General features: G+C 44.3%; 3 protein-coding genes across 7 annotated transcripts in view; all 3 read left to right on the top strand.

Annotated features, from left to right (window-relative positions):
* The first annotated feature begins 265 nt into the window (after nt 1-265).
* LOC106456383 (zinc finger protein 708) lies at nt 266-6544 on the top strand. Its single transcript, XM_013913812.1, has 4 exons — nt 266-814; nt 1786-2150; nt 2311-2380; nt 2495-6544. Exons 1-4 carry the CDS (start codon nt 418-420, stop codon nt 4087-4089), a joined length of 2427 nt encoding a protein of 808 aa, XP_013769266.1. The 5' UTR covers nt 266-417; the 3' UTR covers nt 4090-6544.
* Nucleotides 6545-6728: 184 nt separating this feature from the next.
* On the top strand, nt 6729-18707 carry LOC102193225 (zinc finger protein 729). The gene is made up of 12 exons (XM_013913801.1): nt 6729-6926; nt 7488-7995; nt 8842-8916; nt 9987-11448; nt 12413-12569; nt 13329-13427; nt 13506-13707; nt 13973-14043; nt 14243-14365; nt 14750-15029; nt 15499-16244; nt 17179-18707. The coding sequence occupies exons 1-12, from the start codon at nt 6798-6800 to the stop codon at nt 17443-17445; spliced, it is 4119 nt and encodes a 1372-aa protein (XP_013769255.1). The 5' UTR covers nt 6729-6797; the 3' UTR covers nt 17446-18707.
* A 2910-nt stretch (nt 18708-21617) lies between these two features.
* Nucleotides 21618-27269, top strand: part of mark4b (MAP/microtubule affinity-regulating kinase 4b) — a 56049-nt gene continuing 50397 nt past the window's right edge. For 3 of the 5 annotated variants that reach the window (XM_005744986.2, XM_005744984.2, XM_013913813.1), the window contains exon 1: nt 25476-26572. In XM_005744986.2, coding sequence (XP_005745043.1) covers nt 26525-26572 — 48 coding nt within the window. In that variant the 5' untranslated portion in view covers nt 25476-26524. Of the gene's footprint in view, nt 22154-25474; nt 26573-27269 lie in introns of those variants that run through there. The other 2 variants (XM_005744985.2, XM_005744987.1) reach the window with 2 other exon arrangements.

The raw sequence follows: 27269 nt of genomic DNA, 5'->3' as shown, positions 1-27269 counted from the left end.
CAATTTGAATGTGTTTGGGGCTTTTATGCACAAAAGTGTAAAACATTCACTTGAATATTATGAATTAATAAAAGCATTATCTCGGAAATTCACTGAAACTTTTAATTTAAAAAAGCTGCTACTTTTTATTTTAGTTATTTTTATTTTAGTTATTTTTATTTTAGTTAGAATCTTAGTTGAATAAACGAGAAGTAGATAGAAGGGGCTTTTATTTTCTAAGCGTGTGTGGCCCCGGAGGCGGAAATGCAACACGGAAGGTTTTCAAAGGTGCACAGGGAACGAAAGGACGGGACGGTTGATACGGAAGAAGGAGTTTTGTGTTTTGAGTCCAGCTGGACCCGGTTTAACCCCTCACTGGGGCTCAAAATGCGCTGCGGAGTTTCGGACACAGCAGGCGGAGAGTTCATGTGAACAAACATGGAGCCGAGATTCGGCAGCGAAGTGGCGTCGATTGTGGAAGTGGCCATCCAGGCGACTCTGTCTGTCTTCAGGGATGTGTTGGCGAAAGAGGCGCCAAACACTGAGTGGGAAAAGGCGAGGATGGGTGAGATCCAAGAGATAGAGAAGTCTTTGGTGGTGCAGATCCACAAAGTGTTTACGGAGTTCTCCTCGGAGCTATTCGAGGAGAACGAGGCTCTGCGGGCCAAAGTGGAGCAGCTGGAGGACGTGCTCCAGAGGAAAGCCGGGCAGCTCGAGCAGGAGCTGGAGGCCAGAGTGGGGCAGCTGGGCAGAGACATGAAGCAGCTGGAGAAGGAGCTGAAGACCATCAGCGAGGGCCCGACTCACGTCCTGCTGCAAGACGGCTCAGTGATGGGTGAGAAGCAGTCACATATCAACTAATCGATCAATCATTCTGATCGAGGTTGATTTCTGAAGGATCATCTTTGAGTTGGGGGTATTTTCTCAAATTCACCCGGGAAGTTCAGATCACATCAAGGGCCAGATATATGACTATACACACGCTACGCATTCTCATTTTCTTTTTCATGTTTCGTTTTTCCAGATGGGGGCCACTAAAAATATTGGGGTGGCACACCAGAAACATAATTTCCAGTTTTATTTTGCTGTTGTCAAATATAGGGTTAAGATTATGGCAAAAAAGAAAGAAAAGAATTAATGTCTAGTTAATTTCCTGCTACAAAAGTTGATATAGCTGAAAATGTGTACATATGATTAAAGTTTTAACCCCACATGCTGTTAGTTTAGCACACGAGCTTCAAACTGGGCCTCGAGGCAGAGTCCTTTTTTAATTGGTGTGCTGATTAATTGTGCAATATGCAGCAAAATGGCAATTTACAATAAGCCAAGTGATTCGGTTTCTAAAAGTGAATCACTTGTACATCTGATCCATTCACACACAGTTTTAGTAGTGAGGCTTTATTTTGTCTCCTTTTTGTGTTTATTTATCTCAGGATTATAATTCTGCCTGTTTATTTATGCTGTTAATGAATTTGAAACCATGTCTCTTCCCTTTGAACTCAACATGTGGTTGGAAAAAGGGAATTTTGGAGGGGACACCAGTTAATCATGTAGGTAAACGTTTATTTTAAAGCTCATCTACAAGGGCAGCTGTTCCTGATGTGGAAACCTTATTGTAACCTTCTTCTAGATCGAACCTCTTTAGCAAGTCATCTCAGCTCGAGTTCAACTAAATTACAAATGAATTAGAGATTTTGGGATGATGATAAACATGTTAAACATAATGTTGATTATCATATATTTCATAGAAGAAGTAGTCAAGTGAGTTCATTAAATAACAATGTGTAACTTTGTCTTTAAATGCAGGAGGTCCTGTGCTGTCAGTGTCCACCAGTCCAGACGCCCCAGAATCGGCTGCAGAAGAATCAAATCCAGACCTGCTGCCCATTTCTGCAGGAGCTGCTGAAGTCGTCCCCACCTCCACGGCTGCATCGGTGACCGTCCCCAAAGCTGCGGTCGCCCCCATGGTGCTCGTGGGCAGAGTCAGCTCTGCTCCCACGGTGCTGTTGGTTGGTGCCAGTCAAATCGTAGTGCAGTCATCGGCCGTCTCAGAAACGACGGGAGCTGCAGCAATCGTGCTCAAACCAGCGGCCTCGCCGGGCTCTACACCTCAAAATGTCCCCAGTCCCGACTCCAGTACTGTCAGCGGTCTCGACTCGACACAGGAGAAGGTCGGATGTTTCTGTTTGACACATTCATGTCTCTATTTGGAAAACAGTAGATCCTAAGGCTTGTCAGCTGCATTCACAGATTCAGCGTGTTAGGATGTTTTAGTTGAGATGCTTAGAAAGTCTTTTCATGCAAACTCAGATTTATTCTGTTGTGTCACAGAAGTCTTTGGAAGGAGGAGCTTCTGGGAGGACAAGACGAACGAGAAGAGCACCTGCTAATAGTGAAACAGGTACCGGTGTTGCTTTCAGATGTGACTATAAACATGTTGATTTGAGATTTAGGAGGGGGTTGTGTGGGTGGAAATGGATAATAACAATCTGTGCATTTGCGCCTTAATTTCCAGTTTCCGTTGACAACGGCAGCGAGGAGAAACAAAGCAAGTCAGCTGAAGAGCCTGGCAGACGACTGAGAAAGACGGACTCGCAGACAGCGAGGCGGTTCTTCTGTGAGCACTGCGACCTCGGTTTTCACTGGAAAGGCGAACTTAAGAAACACATGAAGGTCCACAAGAAGCCTTTTCCTTGCGATCAGTGTGGCAGGAGTTTCCTAGAGAAGGCGTCTCTGGAAAATCACGTTTTGCGCCACGAGGCAACTAAAGCCCCGCTGCCCTTCCCGTGCCCTCACTGTAAACGATCGTACAGGAAAGAGGAGTCGCTTCAGAACCATCTCAAGCGTCACCAGCGGTCGAAGCCTCCGAAGCCATTCTCCTGCGATCAGTGCGGGAAAACGTTCAGAATCAAGCAGTCTCTGGAAAACCACCTGTTACGCCACGAGAAATGGAAGCAGCTGCTGAAGTGCCAGCTCTGCGACAAGACCTGCAAGACGTCGGTTCAGCTCAAGTGTCACATGGCCGTGCACTCGGAAGAAAGGCCCTTCAGCTGCGTGACATGCGGGAAGGAGTTCAAGAGCAAAGACACGCTTCGCTTCCACCAGATGGTTCACACAAACACCAAAAAGTATAAATGCACAATGTGTGAGGAGACCTTCAAATATGCCCACTCGCTGACTGTGCATAAGAGGAAGCACACAGGCGACAGTCCCTTCGTGTGCTCCGTGTGCAACAGGTCGTACAGGACCGGCACGGCTCTGAAAAGACACAGTGTGGTCCACACGGGAGAGAAGCCCTTCACCTGTCACATATGTGGAGCGAGGTTCAGCTTGAATAACAACCTGAAAAGGCATCTTCGTATCCACACAGGAGAGAAGCCATTCAGCTGCCAGGAGTGCGGCAAGAGCTTCTCAGACAACAACAAGCTCAAGTCCCACATGCTCATCCACGGCGCCAGAAAGCCGTTCATGTGCGATCTGTGTGGGAAGACCTTCCTCTTCAACTGCAGGCTGCAGATACATCAGAGGTACGTGCACGCCGACAGGAGCGAGCAGTCGGACGGCACGCAGAATTTCTTCCAGACTCGACGGCAGAACAAGTCGCTGGTTAAACCGTACAGCTGCAAAATATGCCTGAAAGGTTTCAGTGCCGCGTGCTCGCTCAAACTTCATGAAAAAGGCCACAGCGAGCACAAGGAGTTCAACTGCGGCATCTGTGGGAAGTCCTTCCACAACAAATACTCTTTCAGCTATCATCAGCGGAGCCACACGGGCGAGAAGCCGTTCGTTTGCGACGTGTGCGGGAAGCGGTTTTTCCACGCCGCGAGTCTGAAGCAGCACGAGCGCATTCACACGGGTGAGAAGCCGTACAAATGTGACCAGTGCGGCAAGGCCTTCAGAACGGACGGGAACTTCTACAGACACATGCGGATCCACACGGGGGAGAAGCCGTTCGAGTGCGTGTACTGTCAGAGGAAGTTCCACCAGTCCAATCAGCTCAAGTCCCACCTGCAAATCCACACAGGGCAGAAGCTCTACTCCTGCCAGCAGTGTGGCCGAGGCTTCTCTGATTCACGGCAGCTCAAGAAGCACAGCTGTGACGGGTCGTAGGTGACGTGGGGCTGCAATCACCTGATAGCAAGTAGGACTAATAAATGAAATGGAGGCATTAGTTACCCATGGCCCGGTGCCTTTTTGCTTACAATTTTGCTCAGCTGAACAAAGCTGTTTTCATACATGAAGTCCAGAGAATCAGGCGGGGCGTCATCTGTAGTTTAACTGCAGCACTGAGCAGGAAATTATTTGCCTCGCTTTTCTAGAAACTCGCAGTTTAGTGAAGCAGACCGGACGCCTGACCTCCATTCACTCGCTGTGAATTCACTGGACAATTGTCTGCTCTTCTCTCACATGCACCCCATCACACATCATGTGGACTCTATACTGCACAGACTGCATCAAGCACCTCCATCAGTTAACCTCTTCTTCAACCACCTGGTTGTTGCTTTTGGTTAGCGGTAGGGTTGAAGTTTGTAACATCTGTATGCTTGTGCAGCTTAACCCTAATCCTACTGCTAAATAACTCTGCGGTGACCTTGGTGGTTTTTAACAGTGCCCTCTCTGTAAATTCTTGGTTAAAACCGTCGAACATCAACTAGAACAGTTAACAAAATGTTAAAAAAAACAGCTGTTATGACTTCATGTCTGAAACATCTGAGTACTGTGTTAAAGAGGGATCAGCTGGGGTCGTACTTTTGTGTAGTGTGAATTTGTACCATGAGCCGATGCAGCGACTAAACCAGGCAAATCATTATGAGGCAGTGGCAGCCTTGAAAGTGCAAAGCCTCTTGAGGAAAATGTGAAATATCGAAAGTTAGAAGAAGAGCAGCTCACGTCTGAAAGCATAGTGAGACAGTGCCCCCTGGAGGTTGGTTACAATTTGCACATGGGTATAACAAAAAGTACCCAGAAGAGGTACTGATCTTGGCATGTCCTTGGTTAATAGAGTAGACATTTGAATGTTGCCGCTCTTTCTAATTGGTGCCGGCAGTATTAATCATTTAAACTAACGTTATCTTTTATTCATTTAATGCCAGTTAGCTGTTGGGTCTCACACGGCACTGTATTTCAGCTCTCGATGTCTCTCTATGACTGAAAGGTGGATGGCAGCCCCGCTAATCAGCACAGTGCTGTACGACTTTGTACTACAGGAACGGTTATATGTTGTGTCAGATCAAACTCTGTTTCACTGGGGCGATGCATAAGCACATTCTGCACAGGCATGGTTTCACAGGTTTCACAGCCACCTCTGGATGAATCTGGGCTTTTATTTTGAAGGTACATTTATTGACTCACCTGTCAAATCTGTTTTAAAAAAATTGCTACAAAAAGCTTTACAAGCTCGGTGTTTGCTCAAGGGTTCAAGCCAGAGTCTGTTTTCTGCCACCAGACAGCTCTGAGTTTATTCAAAATGCAAACAGTAACTCTAGATATAACTCACAAGTATGCTAAACTACATATTTGCTACAGTAATGAGTAAACACATGTGGCTGCTGGTGTACAGCTGTTGATTGGCTCTTTGGACCTCTGGCTTTGCAAAATCCTCCCACTAATTTTTGTTAAGGAACTTTTGACTTATCCTTATGCAGCAAGTCTGCAAAAAAACTGAGCAGAGTTTTACACGGTGTACAGTGTCACACATTTCAGTGGCATTTAAATAATTTGTTAATTGGTTCAAATGGCTCTTTAATACAAATACAACATTTGTAAGATTAATGTTTATATTCATCCATCAGATTAGTTGACTAGTTGTCTTCTATTCTCGAGTTTAATCAACTAGGAAATCAGTTGCAAGCTGCAGTGCATGTATGAAAACGGCTCCAGTGTGACACAGAAATAACTTAATAAAATGTACTGGGAGAGCTGGTAGGGTTACCTGTGATTGAAGAGGTATTAAAGTTTTGGTGAAATCCTGGACCAGCAACTATGTTAAAACCAACTAATGTTAACTAATCTGGGCATCAACAAATAACTTGACTAAAGGTTTATGCCAGCCTAATATAATGTAAGACAGACACTGATGTAGATAATTGTCCTTGTGTTTGCTGATATCAGCTGATACTGATCTGTGCATTCGTCCTTATGATGTGGGGAAAGTGGGTGTGAAAAACAGCTATAACACTGGCACCTCTCACCCTTTAGATGTTAGAGTTAAGGGACTGATTAAGCGTGATTTAATAGCTGTCAATACGATATCAGCTTTTTTATCAGTAGAGGTTAGCAGTATTGTTGTGGCATTTATGTTTTGTATTATTATTTTGTTTCTTTAACCTCAGCTGTTTAAAAATCTGGTGAAACATGAAAGTTACTTGTATGAAACCTAAAATTTGAGATATTAAGGTAGATTACATCTTCAAATGTTCTGAAGGTAATGTGGGAGTTTGCCAGTTGAAATTTAAGTGAAAATTTGGGCATTTTAATTGATTTTTATTTTTTTTTTTTTTTTTAAGAATTCTTAAAGTACGGTAGTAATTTATGTTTTGTGAATTCCCAAAAATCCCAGTGAAAGGTGTAATCATTTTTAAAATAGAAGTCGAAGTGTAAAGTGACTTTCTAATAACTTTATATTTCAGTTCTCTGAGATATGTCTATTTTTCTTGCTCGAAATTGCAATTAAATAACATTTGCAGTCAAAGCGCTTTGTATGAGTTTTATTTTGAAATTTCTACAGTTGCACTACTTCCATTTCCTGAATGAATGGGGCTAACACAGAGGCAAGTTCTCTGCGCTTGTAGCGAACAGTTTTTATCCTCAGAGGGAAAATGTCAGAAAACTTGGTGTTTTATTCAGAAACAAAGTGTATCATGGAGACTGTTATCCGGGTCGCTGTCGATGTTATTGGAAATTCCAAAGTAGAAAATGATGCAGAGGAACAGACTATGAACCGTAAGGTAAGTCAGCGGTTAGTTTATTATCAACGCACACCAGATACGCTAAAAACGCCAGAGACGCTGTGCTCGGGTGAGAGTGGACGGATGGAGTAAAATCACGAAGAAGGGCAACGACACCAAGCAAAACAAAGATGGCGGACGTTCGTCAAGCTGAAGCTAGCTAAAAAAAACAAACCCTCAAAGTTGTTTTTTTTTGGTTTTTTTTGTTTTTTAAATAAAGTGAATGTTATCGTAAGATTACAGGAGCTGGATTATAGTACTAGGTTTAAATCTTTGCGTTTACTTTGTTCAAATATTTCCAGGGCTGCGCAGTTAGCTTTAACTTCCGGCACTTTTTAAAACAAGATTGTAGTGATTAAACAGTGATGTGCTGCGATAATTCTCGCTTTTCTTTCAAGATTTACTTATCACGCAGTCAGTGATAAGTAGTGAAGTAATTGTGATTATGGTTTTTATCATAACGCTTCGTACAAGCTCTACTGATGTTGTGTTTACACTGATAACATGTGCTTTGGTTTAGTTCCTAAATAAACTTTGTTTCCTCTGTTTTAATCCTCACAGCTGGATTTTGACAGCACTCTGGAGATGTTAGCATGTGAGGCAACAAGAAAGATCAGCACCGTTTTCTCCCAGGTGTCTTTGCTGCTGCTCGCTGAAAACAGGACTCTGAAGGCCAAAGTGGGACAGCTGGAGAGTGAGCTAAAGACCGTGACTGAAAGCTTTGAAAATGCCAGAGTGTGGAGAGAGAATGTCCTGAATGGCTGCCCAGTCCTGTTTAAGCAGAGCGGGCAGGTCTTTACCCTGAAGCCACTGGGGAAGTTAAACATAAGGACAGATAAAGTAGCAGAGGGAGGCAGTGGTTCTTCACCAGCTCCTGCTGGAATTCAAAGAGTCGGTCATATATGTCCTCCTGCTTCTGCAGCTCCTCCAGGGGTGCAGGGTTTCACAGGACCACCACCTCCTGCTGCTGCTGCACGAGTGCAAAGAGTCAACCAGACATCTGATGCTGCTGTGCAGAGCGTCTCCACATCATCTCCTGCTGCTGAAGTGGATGGTGGACACGATGCTGGTAAGTTTCCATGAAAGGTCCCAGATGATGAAAATATGGGTTATTTCTTTTTTTCAGTGGTACATCCCATATTGCTCTTCAGACTCACCCTGCATGCTGCAGGTGTCTCTCCTAGAAACACAGAGCGGTTTTCAGCCTGCAGCAAGGGTCATAAAAAATCTCCCAAATTTCAATATCCTAGCAAAGTAAGTTGGGACATTATCTCCAATCCAGATAGCTTTTATTTTTTATATTTGTTCGTTATTTTGTAGCTTTGTCACTGTGTGACACAGACCAGTGGTGGATTGGAGCTTTGCCTTTAACTTGCTGAACAGGTGCGTTGATAAAGTATTCTTATCGATGTTGATTACAGTAACAAGTGCTGCTGCTGTCCTTTCAATAAAAGGCTTCACTGTCTCATCACAGCTTTAAGTGGTCCTGAATGCTTTTCCCAGTATACACACATCTATTTTAGTCACAAATCCCTGTGAAATGCTTCCACTGTGGAGTCCTGCACCATTGCCGCAGACTTCCTGCTTTCCACTGCACCAAGAAAAGCCTTGTTATTTTATTTTGAAAACATGGTAGTGAAGCAAGAAAGAAATTGCCTGCTAATAGGCAGTTTGTTTCACAGTTGACATTCTGAAAGCTGATCGGTGGATACATTTGTTGATGAGATACATTGAGCCGCCTGTTGTGTCAAATCCTGGTTCAAGGTGTAAATACGAGCCCTGAAAATCTTACAACTCTCGTCAGCTGCCAGATAGACGGGCTTCCTGCACAAATTCAGTTTGAGAGGAAAACAAATTTTCAACCTGCAGCTGATTTCAGCCATGGTTAATCTGTCTTTGTTTTCATTCTGTATAGATTCTTCAGGTTCAGAAGGTGGAGAGGCGATGGAGGAGCTGATGGAAGCTGTTTCTTTACCAGGCAATGGACCGGGTGAGAACTTAAATGGTTAATATAGAAATTATTTTCAGTAAAACAAACTAACAAAGACTCTGATAATGTGTGATTTCAGATTTTAAATTAGAAAATAACCAGAAACATGACAAATTGGTCGTGGGTGAGCGTTCACACTAAGAGCAGTTCAGATCAGATCTTCAGACATCCCCTGTGCTGAGTATAAAAAGGTCCAGCGTACCCTGCATGGGACCTGTTTACTGTGGTCCTACCCACGAGCCTTTGTGGGGTAGAGGGGTCTGGTGGGCGGGTTTTAGCCCATGGGGCCCACAGGAAGGGTTGTAGGGTCTGGTGATTTGTGGATTGGGTGGAGGTGGAGGTTATGGCTCTCTGATCCCTGGCTTCCAAAATCACCTTGTGGCACCTGGAACATCAACTCCTGAGCAAAGGAGCATGTGCATGATGTCAGGAGATACTGACAGGATATCGTTGGGCTTATCTACCACCCAGATAAGTGGTAGAAGATGGTTAGATGGCTGGATGGATGACTTGTAATGCTGTGGAGCTGGCATCCTAACCTTAGACAGCATTAAATTAGCCTTTGCGTCTTAAAAGTAAAGCCAGTGTGTAAGCTGCTAAATCTTAGTCTTAATGGGAAAACTTGGGTTTCCTGCTCTGTGACATCTGTAAAGACTTTAGTGAAGTCCTCGTTTATGAGCTTCAGGTGGTCAGAAAATGAAGGTAACTTTGTAAATTATTCTCATTATTAAAGTCAGACGGGAGGCCTAAGGAGCTTGGAAAGAAAAGCGTCTCCACCATTTGACCCTAGAACTGAAGAAGCTTCTCGGATGAGAGGTGAAACGTCTTCAAGCAAGTGAAAGAAGTCCAGACGCTTTTCTTTGCAAGCTCCTTAGACTACGATGACCTGGATGACTGAGAACCTTCACAGACATATTGCCGTCAGACAGGAGGATTATACAGAGTCTGCTCATTAGCTAACAAATCAATCACGAATGTTTGGCCGTGATGATTTCACAGTAAGAAGTGATGATAAATGAGCTTCTTCTCCTGCATCATATGTGTGAACTTCGATCTTTCCTTTTGTTTAGACGCCACAGCAGATTGTACCTCCGCGGACTCAGCGGAGCCCGAATACACCGAGAGCCAAAAGCGTCTGGAAGCAGAGGTTTTGAAGAAAGGCAGAGTGTTTGTGTGTGACATCTGTAACAAGACTTTTAACCGACTCTTCCACCTGATGAAGCACATGAACATCCACAAAGAGCAGCGGCCTTTTACCTGCGACCAGTGCCCGAGAAAGTTCAGGAACGCAGCGACTTTTGAGTACCACCTGCTGCGACACGAAGAGAAGAAGTATGCCAGCTACGAGTGCGAGCTCTGCCAGAAGAAGTTCAAAACAAAAATGGGGCTGAAGACGCATCAGGTGGTGCACACGGATGAAAGGCCGTTCGCCTGCTCCACCTGCGGGAAGGGCTTCAAGACCAAATACAGCCTAAAGTCCCACCAGCTCGTGCACACGGCTGAGAAGCCGCACAAATGCTCCGAGTGTGGAGAGAGCTTCAAATACGCCTTCACCCTTCAGTGTCACAGAAGCATCCACACTGGAGAGCACCCGTACAAATGCACGGTGTGCGGCAAGGTTTTTATAAAGAGACGATCGCTCAGGACGCACCAGGCGGTCCACAGAGGGAAGATGTTTACCTGTGAGACGTGCGGTGCTGGCTTCACCCTGCCTCAGAACCTGAAGAGACACATGCACATCCACACGGGCGAGAGGCCGTTCAAATGTAAGGTGTGCGGGAAGGGTTTCATTCAGGCCAACAAGCTGAAAGCACACATGCTCCTTCACGGCGCTTCAAAGCCGTACATGTGCGACCTGTGTGGGAAGACGTTTCTGTACAACTGCCACCTGAGGAGACACCAGAGCGTAACTCATGACGAGAAGCACGGGCAGGTCATGAGGAGACGGGAGCGGGGCAGGCGCAGAGTAATCTACCGGCAGGACAGGACGATAGTGGACGTGACGCCGTTCAGCTGCGGCACCTGTCACAAGGGCTTCGACACTGCGTGTTCCCTGAAGAAACACGAGCTCATTCACACGGGTCACATGCAGTACCGTTGCGACCCGTGCGGGAAGTCCTTCTTCTACAAAGCCACCTATGACTACCACCAGCGGGTCCACTCGGGAGAGAAGCCCTTCGGGTGTGACGTGTGCGGGAAGAGGTTCATCATCCGTCAGGCGCTCAAGATCCATAAGCTGCAGCACTCTGGAGAAAAGCCGCACAAATGCGAGCAATGCGGCAAGGCCTTCCGCATGTACACGAACTACCAGAGACATCAGCTGATCCACACCGGAGAGAAGCCGTATGAGTGCGAGGTCTGCGGCGTGAGGTTCAGGCAGCTCGGGCACGTCAAGTTTCACATGCAGACCCACACGGGGGAAAGACCGTACTCCTGCAGCAGCTGTGGACTTGGATTCTCAGACTCAAGGCTCCTGAAGAAACACAACTGCAGCGAGAAATTCCAGAAAATTTTGGGGGACGCACTCACAGCGTCCTGATGGTGACGACTCGAGCAAACCAGTCATTGTCCACAGAGCCAGATGAGTGATGCATTCTGGGAGCGTTGCTCAAGGCTGGGCCATTATTCAGATTTGTATTTTCTTCCATTTTGCCTTCCAGTGATTGTGATATAGTTGGCAGTCTTTTAGTGATCTCTCAGCACGACTTAAAATATGAAAATTTTGTATTTATACATAAATTTTGTATTTATACATTATATATTTATATTTTCACCAAGTTTAAAGTCTCAGTTTTCCTACAGTATTGAATAAAATGGTCAAGACAACAAAAATCTCTCAATTGACTTTTTTTTATTTATTTTGAAATTAAAAACAGTGTGATCAGAAGCACAGTCCACCGCCTCTTACCCGTGTTTGCTTAATATAGCTTGATAACATGGAATTATATAAATGTTTACAACTCTGTTAACTTCAGATTGTGAATATCCTGACTGTTAAAGGCTAATTTTAACGTTTTAACGTCTCTGCTGATCGTGGAATTGTAAGTGTTGTAGTTACTCCCTTTGACCACTGGAGGGAGGTTCAATGTAAACTCGATGCTATACCGTTTCCGTTAGGGCTTTTCGCAATAAAATCAAACATGGTATGGTATACGGTATATTGAACAAATCGGATGGATACATTTTTGTTACTATTTTTTTTTTTATCCAAATAACACAATTCAAATAAACAAAATTAGTGTGGCACGTTTCTTGCAAGTTAATACAGTTAAAGCTGATGAGATAAGACAAATGATATACAGTGATTAGCATTTAAACTGAAAAGACAAATTAGAAACGTGATTTTATTCTGAAAAGTATGAACTAGGAAACAGTACTTGGCTTCGTGTTGTGAATGATCGGCATGAGTTTTTTTTCACCATAACAACAACAGTGCGGCAGCGCAGAAGTTTCATGACGCATTTGTAGATGCGAAATAAACATCACAATCAGTCAGCATGGCGGACCTGGAGCCGCAGGTTTGCGCCATTTTGGAGATAATGGTGAACGCGGCGGTGTCAGAGATGAACAAAGTTATCGGCGCCTCGGATCCTCCGCGTCCACAAGAGACATCGTGTGTGGCCGAAGACACGCACGGGTCCCCGGAGGATAAGGTACAGGATAAGGTACAAGGTGGTTTACGGTCGTCAGGTATCCGGGCCGGTTCTGGTCCCCGCATTGGTCCCGGTTTCTCCCGAGCCGACGCTTCCTCCAACTGTCGTCCAGACAACCGGCCGAGCATAGAAATAGAAGAGCTAGCAGTTAGCTCCGGTTAGCTGCGAAATGGCAGCAGGGTGCCGCGCTGTCCTGCTGTATGGAGCATGTGTTTAGGCTAAACTTCGCGTAAATATGAGGGGCTGGTGCACGAAGTCTGGGAGAATCCACCTCTGGGCGCCATTTTGGGTTGGGCAGCAGGCCCGGGCTTATCTATCTAGTGTATGTCTAGAAGCGCCTCAGCTACAGGTTTCCACAGAGCGCAGGATCGATCTATCAGCTGATATATGATCAATAACACACTCTTCTGTGATCATGATGACTGCCACATAGTGTTACCCTGTTGTGCGGTTTTGGGGTTTTCCTTGTATACTTGTGATCCCGGGATCTGATTGGCTGATCAATATATCACATCAGTGTTAGACCTGATTTTTCAGGTCAGGACTTTTCAATTATTCCACTTTTAGTGGGATTTAAAGGAAAAGTTTTACCATCTTGCAGCGTGACAAAGTGCAACGTCCTCTTCACTTCATTACATTACTGAACAACGCTGTCTCAGATTTTCTGATTATCTTTCAACTTGGAATATTTAATAAACCTTCCAGAATGAGTTTAAATCAGGTTCATTATTTGACAGTGGCCTGTGCTCTTCCCATCAGGTGATCCAGTTGAGCGTCTTCATGTCGTCTCTGGCTCAAGAAGCTGTGGAGAAGATCTGCCAGCTCTTCCATGAATGTTCCTCTGCGCTGCGGCTAGAAGTACACGACCTTTGTGCTTTAATTCATCCACCCACTAACAGTCCAGCAAGAAATCCTAAAGTAGTCCTTGTTTTGTAGGTGACGCAGGGTGTGGCAGAGATCGAGGACCTGAAGAGGAGACTGGAGGTCGCGGAGACGGAGTTGAAGCTGGCGCTCGAGGGCAGCGGAGGTCAGAAGGACGCGGAGGAGCTGATGGAGGGAGGCAGCGGGCAAAAGGAGGGGAGGGTGGACGTTGAGGTTGTTCAGCTCGAGCAACGCTCAGGGAGGAAGAGTCGCAGAAGTGAGGAGTTCTTCCTTTTAAACACATTAGTTAGCTTTTGTATTCCACAAGTTTTTAGAGAAAAATATTTTAAATCAAACTGCATCAAGTCAAAATCAGCTGTGGTGTTGTTTTAAAACTCAAATTTCATGACTGAAAGGAAAATATTTTTAACCTTTTCCCCCTGATGTCATTTCTCTTGCCGTCTCCACTCTGTCCCTGTTGTATTTGACGAAGCAGAGGTGACCACAAACCGGTTCTGATGTTTGTCTTTTGTTCTGTGTAGGTGTGGTTAGCAGGGACGCCGGAGTGAAGAGATCGCCCATAATTCATCTGTGGAAAGGCAGAACATATGATGTAAAGTCTTGCGTTGTCCCGCCTCTTCTTCCCATTTCTGTTTCTCATCTTCGCATCACTTGAACATGTTTATTCACTGTTTCCAAATCGCATAGATTAGTCAGGAAATCTGACCAACTTAAAAATAAAGCAGAGCTGAACATCCTGTGTGGAGGGATCCTGCCAACCTAAATTTGTCCTCATCCTTTCTTCTGGTCAGGACAGCATCCAGCCTGTTATAATAAAAGAAGAAGGGTTTGAGTGCTCAGCCGACCGGATGTCGTCTGACTCTGGTCAGTACAGAGATGAGTTTTGGCAGGATGAGGACGACCCTGACTACCAGGTTGGCTTCATTAATATGTTTTTATATTAACTTGTTTCTTTTTTCACCTTGCAGCTATATTATTTCATTGCATGTGCTTTTAAAAATAACTTTTATATATGCTTTTAGATACAAGTTTTTATTTTGTTGTACTGTATTAAGAGATCGGTCCAATTTAATGTCAGCTGATGAACATTTTAGACAGTTGGGTTTTTTGGCATATTTCTTCACTTATACTAACACCCTTTTATTTAAATAAGAATTTATGATACCCAGAAACCTTTCAAGCACTGGAAACAATTAGTTTATTCACTGCAATATTCATCGCCCATAAAATTGAATGACCTGACAATCAACAACGTTTAAACGAATAAACCTTTAATCATCCCTTTTCTTCTCTGGCAGGCGGAACCAGACGATCCAGATGATGCTGACCCAGGATACACCACCAGATCCAAGCGTGTTGCAAAGGGAAAGTCCCACCAAGCTCAAGCAAAGAAGGAGAGTCAGAAGGAGCAGCCTCTGAGCTGCAAACACTGCCGGAAAACCTTCACCAAGCTGCTGCAGCTCAAAGCCCACCAGGCCGTCCACGGGGCGAGCGCGGAAAAGCCCTTCCAGTGTTCTCAGTGTGGCCGAGGCTTTGCGTTCCAGCGAAGCCTCAGCGCTCACATGTTACTGCACACAGGTGAGCTCCTTCATACTGAAGCAGGCACAGTCTGTACGACGTACCCGTGCACACCGTGAAGGCAGGTTTGTTGATGAACTTGGAGCAGGAAGAATCCACAAGCTGACTGACGTCCATCACTAACACACTCTTATGTCTTGGTGAAATTATGTATTGGTAAAGTTAAGTTAAACTAATATTGGCTAGTTTACAAAATCAAGAAAATCTTAGGGAGACAACAAGACAGCCGACATTTACCTGGAGTTGCTAGGCTAGACAGCTAATTTAAATCAGTGTGTTGATTTTTGTGGACTCCCAGAAATGTTTGGTCATGCCTCATGTAAAGCACGTGACTGTTTTTGGAAAATTGTTTCTTTACACCGATGAGAATAATGAGACTCATTCGGTTAATCGGCTTAAAATTAGATCAGAATTGTAGCGTACTCATCGTTGTTTGTTGGTGAGCGTGTTTTTGCTTTTCTGCACACAGGTGAGAGGCCACACACCTGTGATGTTTGTGGGAAAGGTTTCACCCTGAAGCAGCTCCTGAGAAACCACCAGCGTCTCCACGCTGACGTGCGGCCATATCGCTGCGAGCAGTGCGGTAAGAGCTTTTACCGGGCGCACGGCCTGAAGATGCACCAGATGGTCCACACTGGGGAGCGTGCCTATAACTGCCAGTACTGCAACAAACGTTTCACAATACAAGGAAACCTGCAGCGCCACCTGCGCATACACACGGGCGAAAAGCCGTTCAGGTGCGAGACTTGCGGCAAAAGCTTCAACCAGGCCGACACTCTGAAAGGCCACCAGCGGATTCACACCGGCGAGCGCCCCTTCAGCTGCGACACCTGCGGCAAGCGCTTCATCCAGAAGAGCGCGCTGAAGATGCACCAGAAGACCTCTCACGTGGACGAGAAGTCGCTCGCCTGCGTCGCGTGCGGCACCACGGTGGCCTGCGTCGACTCGCTGCGCAAACACCTCCAGACGCACGCGGCGACTATTCCGTGCACCTGCGTGCTCTGCGGCCAGCGGCTCAGCTCCATCACCGAACTGCGCTCGCACCAGCAGCATCACACGGTGGACCGGCCTCACAGCTGCGGGCTCTGCGGCAAGAGTTTCAAGTCGTCCAGTTACCTGAAGATTCACCTGAAAACGCACAGCGGGGAGAAGCCGTTCTCCTGCGACATCTGCGGTCGCATGTTTACACAGCAAAGCAGCCTTAAGTCCCATCAGGTGGGTTTTTGCTGCTTGTTGCACAAGGTGAAACTCATTCATGCAAATAAGTCCTCAACATTAGGACGGACACCTTAGCAATCTGTCAGCGTGTCTGAAACCCAGACTCCAGGCCTTTAAGCTGCAAAGAGTGTTCAGATAGAGAGTAGTGCTTGATGATTTTGGCTTCCAGCTGTTATAAAAACTGTGTGATCAGGATATTGCATTAATTTTTGCAAAAAAAATCTGCTCTCCAAGCAGAGCCATCATTAACCGCTGCTTTTAAACATCTCTGATATGGTCTGCTTTCGGCACAGCAGATCCAAGGCACTAGTTAACTAACGGCTTTCCATGACTGGTCGTAGCTAACGTGCCGGTCTCTTGAGGTGCAGGTTTGCTGCTTCCGTTATTGTGTGGTATCTCAGGCTGGCAGGGACCAGTGGTCTAAGTCCCCACCAGACAACTTCACCCGCGCCAACCTTATTTTTCCCTTCTCCCTTTGCTTTTCAGAGTTCATTAAATGTGCATTTGCTGTTAAATAATTGAGATTGCAGTAGTTATAAGTATAATTGGGATTATGGTTTGTCCCGTACTTGAGCCGAGGGTGAACTGCAGCTGCATCAGAATAATGAAGCTCATTATTCATTAGTTATGATGGAGATAAAAAATAACTCTTTGCTTTGTGGTCCAGTAATCAAGGAGTGGTTAGAGGCCCAGATTGAAATGCTACACCCTGAGTAACCCCGTAAAGTGACAGTTGATTGTTAGAATTAAGCAATACCAACCTGGTCTGAGATTAACTTCATGTGTATGTTTATGAGTACACTTTGTGTAGATGTGTCGCAGTTCCACCTTCTGCAGCAGCTGTAGCTGAACACGTCTGCTGCAGTGGAAAAAACCTTGTGGGTAATTTAGTAAAGATTTAAACATGTTGTTTCAATGTTCTCTGCCAAAGGTGGTCCACACAGGAGAGAAACCTTTCAGCTGCGACACCTGCGGAAAATGCTTTAGCAACACCGGCAACTTGAACCGACACCAGCGCATCCACACGGGGGAGAAGCCGTTCAGCTGTGACACGTGTGGGCGGAGCTTCAACCAGGGCAACAGCCTGAAGGCGCACCAGCAGATTCACACCGGGGAGAAGCAGTTCATGTGCGACAAGTGCGGCAAGAGTTTCTCCTACCTGAGGAACCTGAAAGACCACAAGTGCTTCTATGTCTGAAGCTAATCTGTGAGGCGATGTCAGCTCCTGTAAGCTGGAGTCAGGTTAGCTGGGACTGACACTGAAAGCGATTTTGGTGATTGTAAAGCTGGCTTTCCCAGATTTCTTCTGTCACTGCCAAGAAAGTGATGCAGGTAGATACGGCGTGGAATTTGTAATGGTGGAAAAACAATGTGTTACAGCATCTGTCTGTGAGAATAGCTGACAAATTGCATTTCCAACGTTAAAACTGAACGGACAGAGAGAGTTTTAGCTCCTGATGTGAGTGCATTTATCACTGAACTAAGAAAAGCCTGGGTCAAAATGATCTTCAGCTTCTTGCCTTTTGTCAGCGTGATGTACCTGAAAAGCCAAAAGCAGATTTTTACCACCACAGTTGGTATTAACGAGCCACAGAAACAGCTGATCCTTATTAAAGACGAGGCATTTTGCAGCATTTTGCCCTTTGGTAATGATTTCTTGTTATCGCGACTCACTCGCAGATGGACGGGCCAGATGCTTCAGCTCAGTGTAACATTTAAAGCTCTTTGCCAGGGAGACTGAAGTTTGGCTTTTCTTACCTAGCGAACACATTTTGTATTGAAACGTGAGTATTTTCTGTGTGAATTTGTACCAACTCACCGATGGTGCTCGCGATGAGGATGGGCTGTGTTTGCATTGCATCACGTGCAGCACCACCACAGCTCCTTTTCACACGTGTGAAAGCAAGCAAGCTTCACTATGCATGAGCAACACGTGCTCGTGCTTTCAGAGGTAGCATGAACGGTTTTACTTTCCACAGTTACAGTTCTGTCGAAATAGGATCGCAAGTCATTGATATTTGGCGCTGTGGCTCTGTTTGAGGTCTTCCCGTCCTTCCGCACATATACATGGAAAGCCTAAAGGCATTCAGTTTGACTCTGTGGCCTGTTAGAAAAAGTGCTGTGCTCGGTATAGCGGTAATCTGTGGCCAGCTGTTGCATTATATTCCTCATCTGGGCTGTATAATGTGTAAAAATGGGACGTCTGATCTCGTTGTGCGGCTGATATTTATAACGGTGCAACTCAAAGAGTGCTTTTCTGTCTTTTTCTCTTTTAACATCATCTCACATGATGACCGTTACTACGTAAATGCCTTGTATGCATACAAAGAACCGGCGTGCTGAGAACATAACAGACTGAAAGTATTATTTTGTGAAAATACTTTATTTGTAACTTCTCTTGTGGAGATGATATTCACTCAACCTTGTAACTGAGTTCAATTCATAAAACAGTGAAATGTAAACATGCTTCCTTTTTGTCTTTCTTAATGATTAAAGAGCTTGAAATATGTTTGTTTTTGATCAGAAAAAACAGTTTTACAGGAACACATGCGTCGCCTTCACATCCTTACTGAAAGAGGTATTCAATTTAAAGTTTCTGTTGCCTTTGAACAAGAATACTTTCAAGTCAAGAGCGGAAATGCAAAGAAAATAATTATATATAATAATTTTCAGAAGAAATGTTTCTTAAACCAAAACAGATCTGAGATCAATTCAAAACTGTTTCTCTTAGTCTTAAGTCATATTAATTAATAATCCCCCACTGATCCAGTTTAACTGTTCATGAATAGATTTGTGTGTAGCTGATGTGGTATCCCACAAATAATTACAATATTTAGTAATTTAAGCCGATGTTCACGTTGCTCTGCTGGGCCTTACTATAACTGTGCTGTCATCTAATCTGTTCATGAATAGATTTAATTTTTTTTTTACTGTCTATCCTGGCAGGACGTCACAGAGCAATGAGACTTAGAAGAAAGCTCCAAACTGCACCATCCTCAAGATGTTTGGCTTTGTTGTTGTTATGTTCACCTCTTTGCCAAGAGGTGGCGCTACAAACTAATATTATAGTCCAGATAAATCTATGGAGCTCCTTGGATGGCACTCATTTCTCCTCAGTGTTGCAGAGTAGGTCCAAAGTTCTCTTTCGCCTTTTTGAGGGGAACTTTATTTTCAGTTATTTTCCTAAATGAGTGAAGAGGTGTCTTTGTGTTTAATTCTTCCTTACGTTTCCAGCATTTCATCTCTAGCTTTTAGGTTTAATTGCAAACAAAGACTACACAACACATTTGAACTGTTTAACCCTCTGGGAAAGCAGAAAGCGGGCTTCATTAGCTACATCATCAGGGTTTGTTTGGGGTTTTTCACAGACAAGAACATTCAGCCTGTCGTGACTGCTTGTTAAAAACTGCTCTTTCTGTGAATTTACTGAGAAAGACCAGTGTTGTTCCCTGGTGGCTGCTTTTCATTGTTTCATTGGTGCCTCCTTTTAAATCCATGTAAATGACGTCAGTGTGCACATTTAGCAGCTGGCTATGAGCTCCGTGCTGCACCGACTGCCTGAGCAGCCACAGGGCTGTACAGTAGGTCAGACTGGCTGTAATCCCTTCCAGATTACAGTCCAGGGTATCGTGGGAGGAAGTGTGGGGGATTGGCAGAGAAACAACTTGTTACAGCTGGCTTCCTACCAAAGAGGAGATAAGGAGAGTCTGTTTGTTTTGCTTCTCATGTTTGGGTTCTTCTTTTTTTTTGAACGCCTTCAGGTTTAGGAAAATATTTTATTCAGTAATGTTTATACGCTGATTTAAAGAAGGCTGAATATTTTTCATATCACACATGGGAGAAATCACACCTCCCAGTTTCACAGTTTTTAAAATATTGATTTTTGATCATTTGTTAATATTCTCTTTTTGTACAGTCTGTCAATACACCTCAGGAACAAATATTTATATTATAATATACACCTTATATAATACATGTTATGACATGATATACATTTTATATGTTACAATGTGAATTTTAGGGGTTCTTTTAAAACAATAATCAAATTTAGTGAAACAGTTTTCACTAATTTAAAAGTGTATGTTTGTACTTAGTATAAATGAGTCTTAGGTTTGCAGAAAGAACTCCCCACTGTTTTGCCTTAAAGTTCAAAGAGATAATTTGGACTTGATTGATTTTTAATCTTAGAAAAGTCCTGACTATGATGTTTGCAGATCACATTTTAGTGAGAGTAGGGAGCAGGTGGAAGAGAGTTTGGGGAGGTGGAGGTATGCTCTGAAGGGAGGAGAAATGAAAGTCTGTAGAAGCAGGACAGAATACATGTGTGACTGAGAAGAAGTTGGAGATGCAAGGAGCACAGATAGTGTAGAAAGTTAAAGGAGTTTAAATACCTGGAGTCAACCAACAAAGCAATGAGCAATGCACAAGACAGGTGATCAAGTGGGTGGAGACGAGTGTCAGGGGTGATTTGTGACAGAAGGATAGCAGCAAGAGTGAAGGAGATGATGGTAATGAGACCTGCTATGATGTGTGATTTGGAGATGGTGGCACTGACAAAAACACAGGGGGTCGAGCTGCAGATAAAAATGTTTTATTGGGAGTGAACAGGACAGGATTAGAAATGAGTACATCAGAGGGACAGCTCAGGCTGAGAGGCTGGAGACAAGGTTAGAGAGGTGAGGCTGAAATGGTTTTGACATGTGCAGAGGAAGGTTGGAGATTTATGGGACAAAGGATGTTGAAGATGGAGCTGCATCGCAGGAGGAAAAGAGGAAGACCTCAGAGGAGGTTCATAGATAATCCACTGTGACAACCCCTAAAGCAGGGGTGGGCAATTCCAGGCCTCGAGGGCCGGTGTCCTGCAGGTTTTAGATCTCACCTTGGGTCAACACACCTGAATCACATGATTAGTTTGTTACCGGGCCTCTGGAGAACTTCAGGACATGTTGAGGAGCTAATTTAGCATTTGAATCAGCTGTGTTGGTTCAAAAAACCTAAAACCTGCAGGGACACCAGACCCTCGAGGCCTGGAGTTGCCCACCCCTGCCCTAAAGGAAGCAGCCGAAAGAAGAAGCACATAAATCTTCACCTGCAGAAGGAATTCCTGCAAAGTGCTCCTCAAAGGACATCGTACCATGATGATATAAACATGAGAAATTTCACCTTTAACCTTTGGGATCAAAAAGAAGCCTGTATGACTGCAGAACTGTGCTTCTATCTTGTCCTTCTGTCTTTTTTCTTGCTTTAGACCCTCGACTCCAAATCTTGGGGGTTATCTACTGGTTTTTGGATTAAGATAAGAAGTAGCTTAAAAACTGAGAAACAATTGGGTTATGAGTGATGTTGTGATAGTTCTGATGCCCTCGGGACGAGCATGAGTCATCGCCTGTATTGATCCCTGCTGACGCGCTCAGAGCAGCACAAATCACTAGCTGTTATCCACACACACAAACAAGCCCATCACGCCACACAGAAACACATTCACACACCACCACCGCCACCTTTTCCGTAGCCCATTAGATATATCGACAATTCCACATTCACTTTTGTTTTTGTCTTTTTTTTGCTCTAATAGGTTTATGCACAGCTGACCGAGCAGTAACACTAATGCTGCCGGTATACTCTGTGACATTGCGTTGAGTACAAGCTCTCCATGGAAATACGGACTGCTGCTCTGGTTGTTCTTTCCAGCATCGATTCGCGTGCAGTTGCAGCAGCAGCTCTGCCTCTGTTCTCCGAGGGATGCCAGTGAATGTGCCTGTGTGCTGCTCACCTTTCCCTTACAGTATCAGGCCCTCAGTCTGCAGGGGCTCAGGTCACTGAAGCACTCAGTCTCAACCAGGAAGGAGCAGTGCTGAGGAAGGATGAGGCCCTGGGTTCGCTCCAACAGGTCCAGATCAGTCCAGGTAAGGTTTGTGCTTCTAATTCAAAATGTAAACACGTGACACCTTGGGAGATAAAGATAGTCTTAACTGTCTTAAATTAGAGTAATAACTAATGTAGTTTAATGGAGGAGTGTTCAAAAGAATGACAAATTACACTACAAGCTTTAGTCAGCGCTGCTATTAGACTATTCAGAAAACTCCTGATTAAAGTGTACAAACATCAGCAAAAAAATAAAATCAAAATAGAAAAGTAGTACTCTGTCCAATCCCATCCACACCCTCTACAACACAAAGGTCATAGTAAAGATTAAAGTGTTAAAGGAGAGAAAAGAGTACTCCCTTAAACGGCTTTACCAAAAACTGAACTTTACAACCTTCATGAATGCAGGCTTTGCTGCAGGACTTAGTCTGCATTAGCTTTAGAAAAAAGGTGTTTGGGCTCTTTCTGTGAACACACTGCAGCAATAAATCTGCTTAGCAAAAACAAACGGCAGTAACCGGCTTTAAACTGCACACATCCCCCTCCTGGGCAGATGAGCTCATTAAATCCTGAATTATATTGTTTGGTGCATATATCTGTTTTCATATTTAATTTGCAAGCTTCCATAAAAGTGTCGGGTTTGAATTCTGCTGCAGATGCCTCTCTTTGCAAATCTTTCCTCATTATCTCTGCGGCGGTAGAGACGATTCACAGAGGAGGTAAAGACGCTTTGATTGAATCAGCATGATACGAGATAAAACATGTGAATTTAAATTGAAAACAAAACAAAACGGTGTACTGGTGATCATTGGGGTTCAGTGTAGAGAAGCATAAGATGGGCTTCTCTCTCTACGTGTGATCAGAAGTGAGCTGGGCGATGACCATGTCATGTCCTCTAAAGACTGTGTGAGCCAAGAGGTTTAGATGCTTTGGTTTATACTGGAGGCATCCTGGCGTGCTTACCTCTGGCTCTAAGCATAAAAACTCCTCAGATCTCCCATTCAAAGTTTTGTCTACTATTTGTGCATATATGACATTTTTACATCATAGGGATGACAATAAAAGGTCTGCAGTACAATTCAAAGCCTCCACTGTGGGGTAGAAAATGCCCTCAAAACCAGTAATGAATCAATATAATGCTGTAGTGCACTGCAGCTTGATTATGTAGAGGATAACATAGAAAGTGATAATATTTGATTTCCTGGGGTTTTGATTATCTGTCAATGAGCTCTTAAAGGGGGCATGTTTTCAGGTTTAGTATGAAACAGTTTTATTTGCTAATAGTTCTTGTCTGTTAATCAATAACAGCAAAGATATAACAGGAGACGTGCAGCAGCTGTTCCTTTCGATTGTTATTTTTTACTTGTTTTTAACAATGAGCAGACCTGCTGTTTAATTCATACTTTAAATTATCAACAAATGTTACTTCCTTTGTGATTTTCAGCAAAAGCAGAAACAGATTTCTGGTAATATTAGCCTGCTCTCTCTGTCTCACACACACACACAAGCATGTCTGTATGAATGGAGTAATTGTGCCTTCATGCACACTGGGGGGGAAGGGTGTTGTGTTCTGATGCTGTTGGAAACGTGGTGTTTTGTTTTAGCTTTGCATGCACATGAAACACAGAGCTTAACTTATCTGGGTAAATATTTCAGCCTGCATGATCAGTGTCTTCAAATTTCAAGTATTATTCGAGCTCTCATTTACAGCCAGAAAGGGGCATAATAGGTCAGGACTAGTGTATAGGATGGTGACCTCAATTTATCAGAGGTCAGTCACCATAATGTGGTTCAATGACTTTTTAGAAGCCGTATCCTCGACATGGTCCCCAAAATTTAGGGTCCAGTTTCTGCAAAGCTCTGGCTTTTGGAAAACTACAGGCTAGAGGGATTAAACTTTGCCTTATCCCTATTTATTTTTCACAGTCCTTTCTCAAGTGTTTCCCTCTGCCTCACAGAGGCTGGCTGCAGATTTAGATATTCAAGAAAACAACAAATCCACCAGTGTCCTCTCACTTGTGCCAAACAAACACACATTTCTGTGCCTCACATTGAAAGGCTTGGAAATGCAACAAATTCACTCACTATTGATTTATAGTCATTAGTTAGTGTGTCTGTGGGCCATGCACATAAAACAGCCCTTTGTATGTTGTGTGTAATTTGTTAAAACTTACTTTAAATATACTTGTTATCTAATAAATGCTATTTTTAAAGGTACTTTTTGTAAATACTATCTATACAATTTAACCCGATCTTCCACCACCAGGGGGCGGTGTTTCACAGGTGTGCTTTTGACTTTCAGTTTTTAGCCCTGCCTCCATTTCTTCAAGCGGCTTTGCACTGTAAATATTTCTTTTTTCATAATGACTTGCCTGATTGAATCGCTGCACCATGTTCTAGTATAAATGAGCAGAAGTACCGATAATGACTCTTCCACAGTTATCAGCAGTTTTAATTATTCTTCAATGGCTGCCCTTTCTTTCTTTTTTTTTCTTTTTAGAATTGATTTAAAAATTTTACTTGTTTCATTTAAAACACCGCATGTCTTGCCTGCTGCTTCCATAACAAAGAGAGGTTTTCAGCCAGAAACCTGCTTCATTTCCCACCTCACACTTATTAGTTATTATCATATCATATTGCTTTAAAGAATTTAAATAACTTTTACATTTCTTTCTGACTTCTCTTTTGTTTTGAAGGTTTAGATTATATATACTTAAAGATGTCATTTCTTAGCTCACGAGTTACTTTTAAGAGTTTCTCGTACGTTTTGCGTGGCTCTGTTTCAAACTTAAATGGTGGAACTTTTATTTATTTATTTTTCATTTTGTAAGACGCTACAAAGGATGTATCTACGCATTATGAAGTCACCCACTGGTTTATAAAGCCCAGAGCTAAGCATTTTCACCACTGCCATCTTAGTGTTTTGAAACTGGATGTGATATGTGAGTGGCGAACCTGATTGTAAAACTCCACTATCAGTGAGTTGTTAGTCGTGGGCCTATGTGAAACACAGAATGGCCAAACCTTTTAATTTTCTATGCAATATGAGATGAAAATAGCGACGGAGCCCATAAACGCACCAGGAAAGAGTTCACTGAGGTAAGGGTTGTCTCCTGCTGGTCATTACAAGGAATGCAGATAAAAGACACTTTTCAGGCCTTTTCTAATCAACCTTTATTAACACAATATATAGCTGTATGGGACATAAAGTCATAGCGGCTGTTTTCTTAAATCCTGCTGATAGCTTTTCTTCATCCTGGAAAGTTTACCATGGGTATCTTTATTTTCCGAGCTCTGATAGATTGCCGGAAGACAGATTTTTTTTGCGGGGTACTTGAAGGCAGCTCGACAGATGAGAGAATAGCGCGTGTCTGTGTGCGCGTGCGTGGAAGGCAGCAGCCCTGCCTACCGTTGACGTTCCCCACTCTTTCTCTTGTCACTGTTTTTCGGGAGGCGAACTGGGCGAGAGGTCCGCTCTTCTCTCGTCTTTCTTAGAAAACAGATGGTGTGTTCGTGACCCGGCGGAGACGTATCTTCGCCCTCACACGCCGGCGACTTCTTCAATTACCGCTGCAGCACTTTTAACCAAATCAAAGAGGAGAGGAGCCAAGGGCGGACTGGACAGAGAGGAAGAACCAACCATAGGACTCACACACTGGGAGGCTGCACGTCCGCCTGCTCTCTTCAATAAATTGATTTATTTACCCGGGCCCTGAACGTCTCCCGGCGTCCAGAAGTGCTGCCTCAGCCGGTTCCTGCTTCCTTTTAAACTGACTGCGTCTTCGTGGACTGTCCCCAGAATTATTCAGCAAGCTAACAGGAACACACAAAGTCCCCTGCTTTTTTTCTTCTGAATTCAGACCGTGGTGGCCAGAGGGACACTGAGTCCTCGCCTCTGTTTCCTCTTATCAGCCCCTATCGGTTGCTGTGTTTTCCACCGGCTGTGCGCGCTTTCCTCCTTTCTCAGCAGAAGACGATGCAGGTGGAGGTAAACCGGTGACCACAGGGGCTGTTTTGTTAACTATCCAGCAGCGTGTCAACAGAGATGAGAGGATAGCGTCTGGGAGGGGATTTGGGGGAAAGCGAAGCGCTAAGTGGGGGGTTCAGTGTTGGTTTTCCTTCTTCAAATGAGGCAGACACACCATAAAGACATGAAGTGGATGTAGCCAACCGGTTCAGTTTTTTTTAAAGCATCAGTTTAAGCTGGATCACTGTCTTGGTGATCTGTGCTGCCTTCACGGACTGTGACAATGAGGATTTTATGAGAAGTGAAGCCTTTCCCCCTCTATCTACATACAGCCAGGCTAGTCTGGGGTGGCATTTCTTTCTTTCTTTCTTTTTTCACCCGGTGTGAACACAACCCAGACTTTTTTTTTCTCTCCTGGACGGCGAAGCTCACTCAGGGACAAAAAATGTCTTTACGCACAGCACTGCCTGGGAACGAGCGGAACCCGGACCATGTAAGTAGATAATTAAAAACCATAGGCGTCTGTCTGTGAGAGGTTGCACTTAGGTTTTTATTATGCTTTTCAAGGAGCTGATCATAATAACCCCCGTCAGCCCGCGGGCCCAGAGATTAGTCTGCCATGTGCAAAGAGCAGCTGCAATCAAGCAAGGCGACGTAGACGCGCTAATCTCCCCTAGCTCATTTGGGACAGGGTGCAGTTGGACACACATGCTGTCCAGGATGGAGATATGAAGATTAGACTTTCACCTCCACCGGTGTTTTCATTGCGCATGTTTCCCCCCCCCCCCGCTCTCAGCTGATCAATAATTAATGCATCTGATGCAAGACCACCCAGCCAACCCTCACCTCCACTCCATCACCTCCACCCTGTCTGGCCCGCCCAGTTTTCGCTTTAATAAAACCGCGACAGAAAGCTCAGTGGGCAGCTCAATATTGCAAAATCTGCTGTGTCAGGCTAGCCTGGTCCATCCTGCTGATAGCCTTCTGTGTCTGTGGCAGCGTGGGATTTTGGCAGACTGGGTTTGAGTTGTTCTTGATTCAATTTTTAGTGTTTGTAAATATACTTGTAATTACTGTGAACCTCTCTAATGTCCTATGACATCAGTTGAGCAGCTGTGCAGAATATCCCCACCTCTGTCTCAAGGGCACCCAGCTCAAAGCAGCCTCTCTTTTTGGATGTGAAGGTCTAA

Source organism: Pundamilia nyererei, unplaced genomic scaffold, assembly GCF_000239375.1.
Source record: "Pundamilia nyererei isolate P.nyererei 1_Seehausen unplaced genomic scaffold, PunNye1.0 scaffold00152, whole genome shotgun sequence".
Lineage (NCBI taxonomy): Eukaryota > Metazoa > Chordata > Actinopteri > Cichliformes > Cichlidae > Pundamilia > Pundamilia nyererei.
The sequence above is the reverse complement of the archived record's forward strand: the minus strand, read 5'-3'. Positions and strand labels throughout refer to the sequence as shown.

Excerpts from the sequence above, each read along its gene's own strand:
- LOC106456383 (XM_013913812.1), top strand. The coding sequence starts at position 418 with ATGGAGCCGAGATTCGGCAGCGAAGTGGCGTCGATTGTGGAAGTGGCC. Across the intron at positions 815-1,785 it reads GCAAGACGGCTCAGTGATGG|GAGGTCCTGTGCTGTCAGTG; the intron begins GTGAGAAGCAGT and ends CTTTAAATGCAG. Across the intron at positions 2,151-2,310 it reads TCGACTCGACACAGGAGAAG|AAGTCTTTGGAAGGAGGAGC; the intron begins GTCGGATGTTTC and ends GTTGTGTCACAG.
- LOC102193225 (XM_013913801.1), top strand. The coding sequence starts at position 6,798 with ATGTCAGAAAACTTGGTGTTTTATTCAGAAACAAAGTGTATCATGGAG. Across the intron at positions 7,996-8,841 it reads GGATGGTGGACACGATGCTG|ATTCTTCAGGTTCAGAAGGT; the intron begins GTAAGTTTCCAT and ends CATTCTGTATAG. Across the intron at positions 14,044-14,242 it reads GGAAAGGCAGAACATATGAT|GACAGCATCCAGCCTGTTAT; the intron begins GTAAAGTCTTGC and ends TCTTCTGGTCAG.